The sequence below is a fragment of the Pteropus alecto genome, unplaced genomic scaffold (assembly GCF_000325575.1).
Source record: "Pteropus alecto unplaced genomic scaffold, ASM32557v1 scaffold15, whole genome shotgun sequence".
NCBI lineage: Eukaryota > Metazoa > Chordata > Mammalia > Chiroptera > Pteropodidae > Pteropus > Pteropus alecto.
The window spans coordinates 12,878-28,974 of NW_006436286.1; the positions used below are offsets into that span (position 1 = coordinate 12,878).

The 16,097-nt window shown below is 48.5% G+C and overlaps 1 protein-coding gene across 2 annotated transcripts in view; it reads left to right on the plus strand.

The window, feature by feature from the left end:
* Positions 1 to 19: 19 nt before the first annotated feature.
* NSMCE1 (NSE1 homolog, SMC5-SMC6 complex component) overlaps positions 20 to 16,097 on the plus strand; it is a 17,926-nt gene continuing 1,848 nt past the window's right edge. The window contains exons 1-5 of one of the 2 annotated variants that reach the window (XM_015589925.2): positions 20 to 348; positions 5,471 to 5,616; positions 12,876 to 12,997; positions 13,914 to 13,991; positions 14,789 to 14,935. In XM_015589925.2, the coding sequence (XP_015445411.1) occupies positions 5,481 to 5,616; positions 12,876 to 12,997; positions 13,914 to 13,991; positions 14,789 to 14,935 (483 nt within the window). In that variant the 5' untranslated portion in view covers positions 20 to 348; positions 5,471 to 5,480. The remainder of the gene's footprint in view (positions 349 to 5,470; positions 5,617 to 12,875; positions 12,998 to 13,913; positions 13,992 to 14,788; positions 14,936 to 16,097) is intronic. The other variant, XM_006912511.3, reaches the window with a different exon arrangement.

The following is a 16,097-nucleotide window of genomic DNA, read 5'->3' on the forward strand; positions in this document are numbered from 1 at the left end:
CGTGGGGCTTGCCGTTTCCTGAGGGAGAAACTGAGGCCCGGAAGGGCAGCCGAGGGATACCGACAGGAACCTCGTCGCTCTCACGCACAGTTTTTAAATCGTAATATTAGTCGAAAAAATATTTTAATCTTGGTGTTAGGTGAAAGAGCCCAATACAAAATTTGTCTGAACTGAGTATGTGACACAGGCCTTGGCCGAACGCCCCTCAGTTGCTGTCGCCTGCTCGGCGCCCCCGCGTCTCGAGGGCAGAACGTCCTACTCGCCCAGGCCCACAGCCCCTTGTTTTAAGGCCCCGAGGCTGGCTGTGCTCAGAATCCCGCATTCCCGGCTTTCGGAAGGTCCGATACGGTGCGTATGTTCTGTGACCTGTCATGCCTTCAGCTGCGGTTGGGGCAGCGTCTGGTAATCAAATACATACCTATTTCCGCAGCTAAGTACATGCATATTTGCAGCAAAGGGGATAAAGAATAACCATGAACCATGTTCGTTGCTGACTGGGGGCGCTGTAGTTCCCGAACTGTGCTCTTGTGTCGTCGCCCCCCATCTCCAGCGCTGTGTGTCTGTCTCCTCGTGCCTTCTCAGCCTCAGTTTTCTCATCTGTAAGATGGAGTCGGTATGCCTCCCTTCCCCGCTTCTGGTGAGGAGTGAATGAATGAGACTGCCCGCAAAGCACTAACGGCCCACCTGGTTATGACTGAGGTTTGCGTTTCCCACAAACATTTCCATTTGAAAGTTACTTGACCACCTGTCTGTGGTTAGCTTCCCTCCCCAGGCCCTCTTTCTAGAGGCCACCAACTTTGCCTAAACCGGCAGGTCTGTGTCTTTCACCTGTGGCTCCCTCCCCTTTCCCCCCCAATTATAGCATTCTGTACTGTTCTACACTTCGTTCTTCTTGTTAGCATTTATTTTGGCTGTTACTGAACATATTTACGCAATTTCTTTCTCTGTTTAAGATGAGTAACGCACCTACAAAACTGTGAAAATGTTAAGTGTGAAGAATGAAAGTAAAATGAACACTCATACAACCCACCACCAAGTTAGGAAAACGAACATTTCCGTATGCTCAAAGCCACCATGAACCCTTTTGTCTCCTGGCCAAAGATAGCCACTACCCTATGTATCGTGACCCATTCTCCTGTTTTTCTTTGTGGTTTTTACTGTCGATACATCTCTAATGAATGCAATGCATGGTTTTGCTAAGTTTTGAAATTTGTATAAATGGGACCCTGATATATATTTTGTGTTCCTGATTTTTGCATATAAAACCACCCACATTAGATGCATCCATGTTGATGTCAGTACTTCACTGTTTTGGATTCCATTGTGTGATTATACATGTTTTATGCAGGTGTTCTTCAATTGATCGTCATTTATACTCTTGCTGGATTTTGCTGTTATGTGGTGCTCTTATTACATATTTCCTGGGGTAAATGTGGAAAAGTTTCTGTAAGGTATATACCTAATAGTAGATTTCTGAGGATATCCAAATTAGCTAGTAATATCAAGTTGTCTGAAGTGGTTGTACTCTACCAGCGTCAGGATTGTTAAGGTTATTGCCTATCCGGTGATTAAGACTTTAATCACAGTGGTTTTAATACTCATTTGCTTGGTGAAAAAGTTGAGCATCTTTTTCTTTTTATGTGTTTATTAATCATTTGTGCATCCTCTTCAAAAATTGCTCATTTTTCTCTTACAGGTATCTTCTTCTTATTTATAGGACTTCTTTATGTTTTGAAGATGAATCTTTTGTGGCTTAAATATGTTTCAAATAACTTCCAGATTGTAGCTTGCCATCTCTTTCTCTTTGCCACTATGGATTTTTTGGTGGACAGAGGTCTTTAATTTTGACAAGGTTGAATATATCAGTATCTTCCTTTATGGTTTGTATTTTTCATATTTTATAAAGAAACCCTTTCCTACCTTTGGGTCATAACGATATTCTCTATATTTTCATCCAAAAGCTTATAGTCTTTTCTTTCTTATGGCCTTAATCCTTAAGAATAGATTTTTGTGCACAATGTGAGGTAAGGGTCTATCTCCCCCTGCCCCCCCTCCCCCCCCGCCCATATAGACAATCAGTTGCTCTGGTACCTTTTATTGGCAAATTTGCTGTGATCTGGAGTTCCATTTCTCCAACATGTCAAGTATCCATACATATATAAGTTTCTGAGTTCTCTATTCTGTTCTATTGGTCTTATTCGTCCATTTGTTTGCCATTATTCATTACTCTAGCTTTAAAATAAGTTGGTACCTGGTAGGACCAGTCCTCCTGGCTTTGTCTTCAAGAATACCTTTGCCATTTTGCATTTGTTTTCTTTTTAAATTTTAACGTTATCTTGTCAAATCACGCATAGAAACATGAAGCCTGTTGGAAATTTGCCTGGAATTGCATTTGATTCGGTTGCATTGGATTAATTTGTACTTCAAAGTGATTTCTTTCAGCATTTCATCCTAAAGTGTTATGTTTGCCGTATATTTTTGTAGATGTCATTTAGAAGATAAAGGAAGTTCCATTCCAAGTTTAAGATTTTTTAGTGTAAATAAATGAATTTTATCAACTGTAAGATGATCGTATGCCTTTTCTTCTTTATTCTGTTAATGTGTTGACTCAGATTTGATAGACTTTTCCCCCCAGCTTTATTGAGATATCATTGACATATAACATTTGAGTTTCGAATGTTAGCCATTGCTGGGGTAAACTCACCTTGGTCACGATGTGTCACCCTTTGACACTGCTAGATGTGGTTTGTTAACACTCTGTTTAGGATTACTGCAGCTGTGTTCCTGGTCAATATAGTGGCCTTTCAATTTCTTTTGAAGACCGTATCAGGTTTTAGTGCCCTACTTATGTCAGCCATGTCAGATGATTTGGGCAGAGTTGCTCTTTTTCTGACTCTCGGATAGTATGTGTAACATTTGAAATTATTTGTTTCTCGAATATTTGGCAGGACTTCTTGATAAATCCATTGGGACCTGAAGTTTCCTTTGTGAGAAGATGGATTTCGTATAAAACATCTTCAATGATTGTAAAACTTTTTAGGTTTTCAAATAATTCTTTAGTCAGTTTTGAATGAATTTCCTATGACTTTGTACATACTTTAAACTTAAGATTTCTATAAGTCGTTTATAATATTTTTTAAAAAATATTTGTATCTATAATTAGTTTCTCTTTTTCATTCAAAATAATTGTTTATTTGTAAGCCGTCTCTTGAAAATCTTGTCAGAGGTTTGTCACTTTTATTACGTTTTTTCAAAGAATAATTTTTTTTTTTTATCTCCTCAGGTATACATTTGTTTTTTCATTAGTTTCTGCTCTTCATTTTTTACTTTCCTTGGATTTAATTTGCTGTTCTTTTTATAGCTTTTTAGGTGGATGCCTAACTCATTCATTTTCACACCTCCCTTTTTTTAAAAAATATGAACATTTAATGCTCTTAATTTTCCCGTACTGTTTTAATTGCCTCCCACCAGTTTTTATGTATATTTTATTTTGTTTCAGTTCAAAGTATTTCCTTATTTCCATTAGTAATTCTTCTTTGTTAATAGATTATTTGGAAGTTTCTTCAATTCTAAGTAGAGTTTTTCTGGTTATCTCTGTTTCTAGTTTCCAACTGTGTTGCCTAGTAGGCACAGAACATGTTCTGTATGAGAGAAGTCTTTTAAATTCTGCTCAGACTTGCTTTCTGGCCTAGTATGTGGCAATTTGCACCAGTCTCCATGTTCTGGGCGTCTTGACAATTTTGTATTCTGTAGTGCAGTGTTTTATGCATGTCCATCAGATTAAGCTTTTTCCTGTCTTGTACAAGTCTTTTCCAACTTTACTGATTTTTTAATCCAATTTTTTAATTCAGTTACGGGTTCATATATTTATTTTTGTAGTTCTGATCACTTTTGCCTTAATCGTTTTGAGTCTCTGTTATTAGGTGCCTAAACATTTTAAATTGTTACATCTTATCGGGAATTGAACCTTTTTCAATTCTGTAGTGACCGTCTTAATCTTCAGTAATGCTTTCTGCCCATTGTGTCTTGTTGACATAGCCACCGCAACTCTCTTTCGTTTAGTTCACAGAGTATATAGCTTTCTATCCTTTTAATTTTTTGCTGTTCTTAGGTTTAGAAGCAACTCTTATAATCATATAGCTAGATTTTATTCATTATTCAATTTGACAAGTTTTTTTCAGACCTAACAGCTTTGCTGTATCATCTGCTTAAAGACCCTTAGTTTGGAGTCTCCCACGTTTCTAGGACAGAAGTCCAGATTCCTTAGTCCACACGTTCTGTTCTTGTACGTCTTCCCAGCCCTGAGGCCCAGCTGATGATACTGTTGAAAAGAACAATGACTAGCCTTTTTGTGTATCTCTTGTGTGCCAGGTCTTTGGCAAACCTTTGGTAGTCATACCTCATTTAAACTTCAGCTGTGCCACGAAGATGGTTATTATCATCCCCATTTTATGGGTGGGAAGGCTGAGCCTCAGGGAGGTCAGCACGCTAGTTGACCGTGGCTCTGTGCTGTGTTCACCTAGGACAACAGTAGACTTCTTGTCAGATGACCCCGTCCCCTGCACTGAGTGTTCCAGGCCCCTCTGCAGTCAGAGCCTCTAGCACAAAGGCCATAGCTCTGCATTTTTAACTCACAGGTTAGGCAATTCTTAAGAGCAGGCAGGTCTAGCAGGAACCAGTCTCCATGCCAGCTGTCTGGTTTGGAACCTATGCTCTTGCCCCATGTACACCGCCTCTGGCAGGAGCAGGCGTTTTGATCGGGGCTGCGTAGGGCTTGTCTCAGCTCTGATCTTGTGTTTGGTGTTCAGATAGTGTTTTAGTAGAGAGCAGGCGATTTAAAAATACCTGCAGTCTGTCCTTCCACAGCAGTTGTTTTATTAGTGGTTCCGGAGAGAAGGAAATGCATGTGTCATTGGTTGTTTACCAGCAGTTCCCTAAGCAGTGAATGTTATTCCAATTTTTTAGTGAGAAAATGGGGCCTCAGCTAAATTTACCCGAGGCCATAGATCTAGTAAGTGGTTGAGCCAAGGTTCAGACCCAGAACCGTCTAACAGTAAAAATAGCCAACACTTACTTAGTGCTTAGTCCGTTACCAGGCTTTGACTTGTATTAAACTCATCTAATCTTCGCAGTGATTCTGTGGAGGACGCCTCTATCATTATTCTGATTTTACAGATCAGCCACTGAAGTACATAGAGGTGAAGTTTCCCAATTTCACACACCTGAGTGGTGGAGCAGGCTGTGAATGCAGGTGTCTGGCTAGTTCCAGCGTCCATTCTTCTCAGCACTGCCCGGGACTAATCTGCCAGCCCTGGACCTGTGTCCTTTTCATTTCTGTGCTATTCAGCATGATGACCTTGATTTTAAAAACCATAACAAATGTATATCTGTTAATGCAAATTTGTGCAAAATCCAGAACATTGCCTCTGGTGTGCTTGACAGTAACTGGATTTCTTGTGCCCTCGTTCAGCTCCCTCGCCATGCAGGGCAGTGCCCGAAGAACGGGCGTCATGACCGATGTGCACCGGCGATTCCTCCAGCTGCTGATGACGCACGGGGTGCTGGAGGAGCGGGACGTGGCGCGCTTGCAGAAGCACTGCTACAAGGTCCATGATAGTAAGTGTCATTTCCCTGTCCCCAGGACACCTGGTGCTGTGTGGTCAGTGCCTAGTGATATTGGTGCGATGCCAGCTCACCGGTCAGCCCACACCCCTACCTGGGCATTCAGGTCTCGTACAATCTCCTGCCAGCCCATCTTTCTCATCTCATCTAAGCAAATCTTACACTTAGTGCAGTGGGTAAGAGCTTGGCCTCTGATGCTTCACACCAGGGCCCCGGCCCCTGCTCCAGCCTGAGTTTCTTCACCTTTACAGGGGGGATAACCAAGTGTACTTGACATGTAGGCTGGATCAGGGGGCTGAGAGACCTGATCCATACCATACACCCGGCACAGGGAACATACTCAGTTGGCTGTTGGTAGCTAGAGGGCAGCTTAGCATGGGTGGTTAACGGCACAGCCTGGAGAACATGCCATCCCTGTGCTGGCTGTGGGCATTTATTAGCAGTTTCTCAGTGGGTCGCTGGGAGGAGTAAATCTGATAATACACATGGAACACTTAGAGATGGGACCTGGTGCATACTGAGTTTTCAGCAACTGGCATATCAATAGAAGCTACAGCACCTATATTGATGGATCTGTAAAGTCAGTATCGGTAGGTCTTGTGAAGTTGAGGGTCAGTGTGGATAGATTTTGTTGAGTGAAAAAGAAAGTTGATAAATTCTACTTGTTGTATGATGTCGTGTTAGTTTTTTGTAAAACTTAATTTTTGTTGTGCACGAATATATACGTCTGCATGTACAAATATAAAAGGGGACTGGAAGGGTATGCTACACACTCATGAGGTGCTTGCCTTTGAGAGAGGAGGTGTGGGATGGGTTTGTCACCAGAAATCAGAGGACACTTCTTCATCCTATTTTATTCTTTTATTGGGGGGAAAAAAAAAGACTTGAAATAAATAATAGCATCAATAGTGTAGTCTGATGGTTGTCGCATCTGATGAATGGGAATATAGGTGTTTTATTTTATGTTTTTTGTATTTCCCTCTATGGTTTTAATTTTCAAAAGAAGAGTGGAAAAAACAGGTGAGCCAAGCTGAGAGGGGTGCCAAGCACCCAGGGGGAGGGACATAAGGGACGGTGTCTCATCTGGAGAATCCCAGAGGGTTGAGGGATATGGGGGTCAGCAGGGAGCGAGGACGACACGTATTTCATGTGAGCAGAAGGCGGCGGCGGAGAGGGCGGTGTTACAGGAGGGGCAGGCTGCGAACCAGTGTCTGCGAGGGGCTCATGGCGACTCTGGGGGCTCGATGGTGCACCTTCATGGGTAACAGCTTCCTGGGTCCCACAGTGAGGAAGCTGTTTAACTTGTATCCAAACTTAATTGACCCACACGTGACATTCTTCGGGAACCCTAGACGAGAGTATGCAGTGTGGGACGAGAGTAAGTTTTTGGTGTGTAGGTTACAGACCATGAAGAGCCCTTAGTATGTACCCCAGAGTGGTGGATTTTTCCTTAATTCTGTAGACAGTGCGGACCTCTAGAAGGACTCGAAGCAGGAGGTGACGCAGTTGCTGCTGTGTCTGAGGCTTCTGGTGGAAACATCTCTGCCCGAATCGCCTACACTGTGATGGGGAGGGAAGAACATACCTGTTGAGCTTGCTTCTCTTGCTCTTTGAAAAGCACAGCAGGGCTTCGGACCTGCCCCTCAGTATTCTCCAGTGAGGGGCGTAGCAGGCTTTTCTTAGTCTTGCATCTGATAACAGATCATCCCACTCACCTGAGCATCTCAAGTAGGTCCTGGTGGTGAGCTTCAGTGTCATTGGGCAAGTTTCTCAGCTCACTGCAGAGAGCCATGTGCTGCCTAAGGACTAAGAGCGAAACTATGCCTTTATTTGACCTCTGAGTAGTTACGCTCCGAGGAAAGCCCCATGGAATGTGTGTAGGAGCTGACGTCCTATTCCGCCTTAGGCATGTACCACTCCTGCTTTTGGGACACAGGGTGGCTGGGCCAGCCAGGGTGAACGCAGTTCGTTGCCCCTGCCCTTCATTGGGAAAAGGGTTGTTCACAAGCCTTATTGTTATTTAGGAGATTTTAAACAAGGAATGATGGAAAGAAATTACTAAATTTAGGTAAATATTTATAAAACTCAATATTACTAATTTCCTATCTCTTGAAGAAATGCCCAGGAAAGGTCCTTTATACGAACTAGAAACTTCTAAGCTTTTAAGAGAATTAGCTTATAAGAGAATTATTACACAAAAGAGGAACTGTGACTCTAATTGCAGGTTCCTGTGGGGTTTGTCCAGTTTGTCAGAGCGTGTCCTGTTCTGGGCTTCAGTGTGGGCTCTCCTCTTCCTGTCACTGGGGGAACAAATTCCCCAAGCCTCCGGCCTGGTGAAGAATTCACATTTTGTTCTGATATCCTTGGGTCCGTGCTTGCAGACATGCATGTGTCATCCAGCACACCTTCCTGAGACTCATGGGGGCCACGCCTCTGTGCTAGGGACTGGTGGCACAGAGCTAAGGCTTTTTTTTTTTTGCTTCACCTTGGGTCATACAGAGTCAGCTGGTGCCAGTAGGGGGCTTCCGATGGAAGTAGGTACAGGAGGCCTGGGGACTAGCGGCTAAGAAGACTCAGCTTCGAGGGTTTCCAGTTTTGACCAACATAGAGTAATGGGGACCGAAACCCACATAATCATCTAACTAGGTGCAGAAGATGAAATCCAGCCTCTCCCTGGTGTGATGCAGCAGACGTCTTACAGAAGACTCAGGAGACCATGTGGAGCAGGCACAAGCAAGGCGGACTGGGCCTGGGCGCTTAGAGCAGGAGAGGCAGACCGACAACTGTCAGCGTGGAGTTTAGAAATCCAGCGTCTATTTCTGCTAAAAACCCTCAGCAAAGTAGCAAAGGAAGGGAACGTCCTTAACTTGATAAAGGGGATCTGTGTGACCCTACGGCCGCCACCACCCTTCACTGTCCTTCACTTAATGCCCCATCATCAGAAGCAAGGCCGGAACGTCCTTTCCCACTGGTCCTGTTCTAACTGGCGCCCCCAGGCAGGAAACAGAGCAGGCACCCGGGTCAGGTCGGGAAGGAGGAGGAGGATGTCTATTCACAGACAGGACCTTCTGTGCAGGCAGTGTGATGGGGCCCTCACAGAAGCCACCGGAACTGAAAAGTGAGTTCAGCGGAGTCGCAGGTACAACGCCCACTTCTCCCCACGGGCTCTCGCACCTGCTGGCTCTTCCCTAGGTTCGCTCGCTCTGTCATGTTGCCAGCTTGCTGCGAGGCGCTGTTCTCCACTCTGGCATTCACATCTTGTAATTAATTATGCTGCGTTGGTAAGTTTTATTTTAACTTTTAGTGGGTTTTAAAAATTTTAAATTACCCACTGTCCTAAGAACAATTTAGATAAAATACAACTTTATATTAAAAAAATTAAGATTTGACACTAATTCAGTGAGCAGAATAAATATGATCTTCAGGCAAAAAACCATTGAACTTAAACACATGTACCGAAAATAGATTGGTGACCACAGTGCCCGGGACACTCGGGTTTGGTAGATACCTTCTGTTGCGTCAGCCCTTTATCTGCCTCGTCTGAGCTTTGTTTTTCTCACACTGGCTTGTGTGACTGTGTTTGCGTTGGTGCTGACTTCGTGGTGTTGGTGTGTATTGCAGACTCACGCACATAAGTAGTCTGCACGCATGAACAGTGAGTCACAGCGATGCTGCTGACATTTGGGTTCGCGTTCCATCTTGTATCTGAGTCCTATTTGTAAGTACCTTCTCTTTCCAAGGAGGACTCAGGGACAATTAGAAGCTGGCTCCAAGTACTTTTCTTCCTGCTTTTGATGATTTCATTGTACATATCTCCTCTTTGGCCGTGACAAACAGTTAATAAGCTTACCACTGTCAGAGCCTGCTTGCCTTTCCAGTTAATCAAAGGGAGCAGGTCACAGACCATTGGGCTGGATTTCTGGTGCTGGGATTTCCTCAGAAAACCCAGAAAGTGTGGTCACCATTTCCAGGAGGAAGAGACACATGAGTGCAGGTGCTGAGATAGGGGCTTTGCACCTGAGTGACAGGAAGATGGCCAGGGAATCGGAGTGTGGAGGGTGTGGCGTGAAGCATGCAGGAGTACAGCCGAGGGTGATGGGAGCCATCAGCGGCTTCCAGGTGGAGCGTGCATATGTATGCACGCCCAGGACCTATTGTCACTGCACCAAACTAAAGGCCACACGTCTGGTTTCTGGTCTGGACCTCGTCACTCACTGGCCCTGTGATCTCCAGTAAGTCCTTAACCTCCACGACCCTTGGGTCTTCTTCTGGAAATAGAGGCTGTGCCGCACCCCGCTCAGTGTGCTGGTTGTTCGTGGGGGCCTGAGGAGACTGCGAGGGGGCAGAACTGTGGTGCCCAGTGCACTGGGGTGCAGTGACATGTCTGCCGCACTCCTGCATGAAGGCAGCTCTCCTCCAGCCCGCTCCCCTCAGCATGTTCCCCAGCCATTGTCACCTCCCATCTCTCCACTTGCATATCTGATTGTCCAGGGATCCATTTCCCCCTGGCAATTGATGCGAAAGCTGTAGGCTGAGAAGTGACCCCTCGCAGGCCTCCTTAGCCAGCACGGGGCTTTGCTGTCTGAGACCTGATGTGCCCAGCGCTCCTGTCTGGTCCAGGGCCCGGGTGACAACTCTCAGTAGGACCAGCTAGCCTGCCCCATCTCTGGCCTGGTCCCCTGGGCTCTTATTTTTTGCTGTTATTTGCCCTGCCTAAAAATAGCATTTCCTATCTGTGATGCCTAGTTCAAAACAGAACTCACTGCTGTTCAGAAGTCAGGGAAGCAGACGTCCTTGCTGCTGGAGGCCCGAGTGTGCCGGCAGCTGTAGGTCACAGTGCCTGCCGGGAAGCAGGGACCCTGATGAGCAGACGAGGTCTGTTGGTTACATTAAAATTCTATTTTAAAAGAAAAGGAGATGATATGTACAGGGCCAGAAAGACAATCTCTCAGAATGACCTGAAGCAGCCCCGCCCCTGAGGAAGTGTCCCGGCTTGTCCAGTGCCGCCCCAGCTTGTCGGCTGCCTGGGGTCCTAACGGAAAGGCGTTTCCCTCAAGGAGAGAGCTGTTGTGTCCATTACTGGGTCTTTGGCTGTCAGTCCAGCTCCTCTCGCAGCTGACCTGTGGCCTGGATGACTGATCTGGCTCGACCTCCTTTGCCATGGGACGGTGGATGCTGGCTAGCGCCCAACTCCATGCATGTCCCTAGAGCACAGCCCTGCGTCTTTAGTACTGCCAGGCGCTGCCCAGACACTCCATCCTTCTCTGTTGGCCGAGTCCCTCTTTGTGACCTGAAGCCACAGTGCCAGGTTCAGAGGGAAGTAGATGTGACTGGTGGGGTCTGGCATAGGGCTGTTCTCACAGAACACTGGCTCTGCTTTGCAGAGGTTGTGACTTCGTGCCAGGAGCTGGGGACCTGGACTCGGGCAGGCCTGGGCTTAATTTCCAAGCTGTGGGAGCTCTGGGCAAGTCATTTAACTTCTCCAAACCTCTCGCATACACAGGTGACATTAAAATGCACCATACTGAGCTACTGTCCTTGCAGTGACCAGCACGTGCTATGGTGAGATGCAGCCACCACTGGCAACTTCAGCACAGCCCAGGAGATGTGCACAGGCTCCACTTACAAGCAGAGGGAACACAGGTGGCGCCTGAGCTCTGCAGACCCTGCCCAGCTCAGACACGGCACTCGGTGTCCTGGGTAGGGTGTCTTCTGGCTCCCTGCGAGGGGGCAGCTGTGGCAGGCCCAGGACCTGTTCCTCTCGTCTCGTAGCTGCTCCTCCCATGTCGCTGCTGCATGTCAGTAGTGTTGAGGGACCAGCCTCTGATCAGCTCTACCTGCAAACTATCTGGTATTTTGACACTTACACGAAGTCTTTTTCTCAGTTGGTGTGGGATCTGAAGGGAGGAGTGATGTAGTTAATTGTTCTAAGTCCCTCAAAGCGGCAGGACCAAGACTGGACGTGAAACCTGGTCTTCATCTTTTGCACTTTGTTTTGGGATGGACTTGGTATTGGGGCTACACGGACTCTTGCACACTGCTTATCCCCCAGCGTGTCCCTGCGGGTTCGCACACTGTGGCCTCTCCACCATGGGCTGCAGGGATGGGGCGGGCAGAGCAGAGAAAGCTAGCTGGTCTGCAGTCTTGATACTGGGAAGCATCAGCCTGGTAACCTTGACACTGGGTGGGCATGTCAGTTTTCTCGTTAGCAAGTGTGAGACCCCGTTATGGCCAATGGAAAGGGATGTGTTGGGAGGCCGCTAGGGAGGGGACACACAGAACTGGCTGATGGTGGGGGGCCAGGCTGGGGAGTGGGCAGGAACCTATGATACAAGGGTGCGAGCAGCACAGCAGCACCTCATGGCCAAAGCCACCCCACCTTCTGCAGCCGTTCCTTGTCCCTTCTTCAGACCGAGAGAGTGTCCAGTACTGGGCTCACGGCTGGCTGACCTGAGATCTGGCCCTTTCAGCCTCTGTACGTCCTTCCCTGATGGACAGATGGTCCTGTCAGTGGTGCCGGCACCCTTGTCTCCAGGCGGTGTGCCTCCTGTGGCTAGGGCAGTGTAGGGGTGGGCAGCACACAGGTGAGAGCACAGCTGCGGCAGCCAGGTGCTGCCTGTGGGCTTGGTGCCATGCTGCGGGTGCCGTGCTGCGGGTGCCATGCTGCGGGTGCCATGCTGCAGGTGCCATGCTGCAGGTGCCATGCTGCGGGTGCCAGCCCTGTCTGCATCCAGGAGGCAGATGCTGGCGCCTGCCCTGCATGGCTGCTGGCCGGGTCGGTGAACCGTGGTATGAAAAGCGCTGGGAACAGTCTCTGCCGTGGGGACCACCGAGCGCTGTTCCTTGCTGTTGCACCCTGGGGTTCAGTACCCCCCAGCCTGTGAGTGTCCAGTCAGTGTCTGCTGTCGATATGGGAGCGGGGAATGGAGATACACCTGACGTGTGCGTGAGGACACGTGGGTGCGGAGGCCTCGTGGGGGAGCTGGGATGCTGTGTGCACTGGGTACTTCCTGTAGGCTCCGGCCTAGGGGTGTGACTGGGAAGCTGGCTGGGGCTGCGAGCACAGATGGACCACAGTCGGCTCAGATGCCACCTCCCGGGCCCAGGCCTTTTGCATCACAGCACACTCTTCTCTGAGCCGTCCAGAAGGAAGCCCCGGGTGCTGGCCGCCTCCCATTGCCGGTCTGCCGTCCCCAGTTCAGGCTGATGCACTGGAAGCAGCTAGTGTTTGACGATCTCCCTCCTCACCCCAGACAGCGCTCCAGTGGAGGAGCTGGAGGCCTTCATCAACAACATCAACAGTGTCTTGGAGTCCTTGTACATCGAGATCAAGAAAGGGGTCACCGAGGATGATGGGAGGCCCATCTACGCACTGGTAAGTGCCAGACAGAGCCTTCTAGTGTGTTTGTGAGGAATGGTGGCTGTGCCCTTGCTAGGGAGAGTGGAGAAGAACCCCTGGACAAGGACTCTGAGCCTAGCCCACCGCCCTGGTTACCGTGCTCCCAGCGGCCTCTGCGGCCTGCAGTCTGCAGTCCCCTGCCATTACTGGGCACCAGAACCTGTGCCTGGCTGCACCCCGTGGCCCCAGCATGTGCTGGGCTTTGTTTTGTTTGTTGACAGTTCTCTGCAAATGTTTTGAGTACTAAGATGAAAGGGATAAGATGCTTCTCATTTGGAACAGGACAAAAAGAAGCTGAGAAAAGAAAAAAATGTGTGGGGGCAGGAGGATTGAGACCCACGTGTGGCCCCTTGTTGCTGTCCAACTGTCCGTCCCAGCCAGGGGTGGGGGTGACATAGAGCGGGAGCGGCTGACAGCTCCATCCTTGGCCCCTCAGGGCTGATCAGGCCCAGGAATCCAGTCACACACAGAGGGCTCCAGCCTGGGACTCCCCAAGCTCTGCTCCAGGGAAAGGGGGTAGTGTGGGTGCTACAGATAACTGGGAACGCTGCTTAAACGGGTGAATCCGATGTGTTTACTGCCAGGCTTCTCGGTGCTTGTGCATTTGATGCTCCATTACCATGCAGGCAGGTTTCCCAAATTTATCTAGGTTTGGAAAATATTGCACAACTTTTGGAGTTCTCAAATCTCTGAGAATTAGACATGTTGACTGAGCTAAAGGTTTAAGTCTGTAATACAAGACTGGTTACAGATCTGTCCCTGCATCCCTCAGCGCCTGGACACCGGTGCTTGGTGACTGGCGAGGGGGCGGGGCGGGGGGGAGGGAGAGCCAACAGTGAATTACTGATGGACGAAGGGCACAGGCTGACTGTCACACTGACCTACTTTTTAGGTGAATCTTGCAACGACTCCAATTTCCAAAATGGCCTCAGATTTTGCAGAGAATGAGCTGGATCTGTTTAGAAAGGCAGTAAGTACCGTTAAGTCCCATCGGCCAAGCTTCTTAATGGGGTATTTTGTCTTCATCTTCAGTCTTGGAGGGTTGTCCCTGCAGCTTGAGTAAGCCCTGTGCTGGGTGACATCACCGAGCGCCTCACCCAGATCCACATTGCCCTGTGACAGATGGGGTGGTCCGTGCAGCAGCCTGGAGAAGTGGGGCTGGCCAAGCGTGACTCCTGACCTGCTTTGCAGCAGGCCTCGTGGGTGTGCCATGCAGGTGGACCAGCGTTCCTGCAGGGTACTTGCAGTCTGGTTTGGGGCTGCAGCAAGGGTGTCACCTGGGAGCTTGCTAGGGAGACTGTCGAGTTTGATTCTGGGCTTCAACATGGTGCCCACTGGACCACTGGCACCTTTACATTCGAGCAGCACTGCTCTGCCTACCGTGCTTCAGAGCTGTTGGCTCAGCCCTTTGTTCATTCACCTGGCTGAGTGACAGTGGTCTCAGCCCTGGAGGTACGTTCTCACAACTGGGTAGGCAAAGATAACCCTGACTCTTGGCCTCGCAGCAGGCCTGTCAGACCGGTCTGTGAGGACAGTCCTAGAATCATTGTGATGTTATAGGAGTGACCGCTGAGTCAGACGGACTGGACATGTTTGTGGCCCTGATGCATGCATTGAATGATTAGACTATGTCCCCAGACGTCATAGCAGTGTGCAGTTCTGCCTGTGACATAGTGGTTTTACTGCCTCCACCAGAATTGGTATTATTGCCTAAAATGTGGGTTTGTCAGTTTAGTAGATGAACGTGACACCTGCTGTTTCTTTCAGTTGGAACTGATTATTGACTCAGAAACTGGCTTTGCCTCTTCCACAAATATTTTGAACTTGGTTGATCAGCTTAAAGGCAAGAAGATGAGGAAGAAGGAAGCTGAGCACGTGCTGCAGAAGTTCACGCAGAACAAATGGCTGATTGAGGTACGTTGTCCCTTCATTCCCCAGCTTGGCCCTCTTTTTAGAACGAATGATAATTTTTCCAAAGCCATATTGTACCTAGCTGATGTCCATTGAGCCTTTCAGGTCTCGTCTCTGCTTTGATGCCCACAGTGACCCTGTGAGGAGGATTTGCAGCCTCCTGTCACTCACGTGGCCTGTCCAGGGAGCCCCTGCGGAGTAGCAGAGTCGGGGCTGTGCCACGTTGGTGGGCTCCAGGATGCGAGGCAGTGCCGTGAGACCAGGGCCCAAGTCCCAGCCTGGTGACCTCGCGTGCCGCGTCTGAGAGGGAAGCAGCGGGCCAGGGCTGCGTGGTGTGCGTCAGGTGCCTGGGGCTGGGGTCCCAGAGGCAACGTCGTGGTTGCTCTGTCACCGTGTCACTGTGGACAGGCTTGCAGAGGACTGGACATCTGTGAATGGACCAGAGTTTCTGCAGGCCCCGTGTCTGGCTCTACCGACTGGGGCGGAGCATCTGTTCATGAAAGGGCACTCAGTTCCCGAGAGTCTTGACCACACAAGCTCAGCTCTGCCCACTTTGCCACCAGCTTCCCCTCCGAGTATGTGTCTGCAGGACGTGCCCAGGCAGGAGGCTGGGGGAATTTGTTCCCCCAGTGACAGGAAGAGGAGAGCCCAAACCGAAGCCCAGAACAGGACATGCTCTGACAAACTGAACAAACCCCACGGGAACCTGCAATTAGAGTCACAGTTCCTCCTTTGTGTCATAATTCTCTTAGAAGATAAATATGTTTCCAGTTGATAAAAGGGGCCTTTCCTGGGCATCTCTTCAAAAGACAGGAGACTAGTAATAGTGGGTTTTATAAGTATTTACCTAAATTTAGATAATTTTTTTCCCATCATTCCTTGTTTAAAATCTCCCAAATGACAATAAGACTTACAGCCTTGTTTCTCCAGTGAAGGACAAGGGCAGGAGCCTGGTGCAGGGTGGTGCATAACTGTCAGAAGTGTGGGCCACCGCTCTCACTGGTAGAAGTTAGTGAACAGAAGTGAAGGGCACTTGGGGTAGCTCCATCTCCTGGCACGGTGCCTCCCTGCTCCCGTCACGGAAGAAGGTCATGCGTCACAAAAACGGCTAAGAGGTTCACATCTCAGTTCAATGCTTGACTTTGCTGAACCAAAACAAACTTAC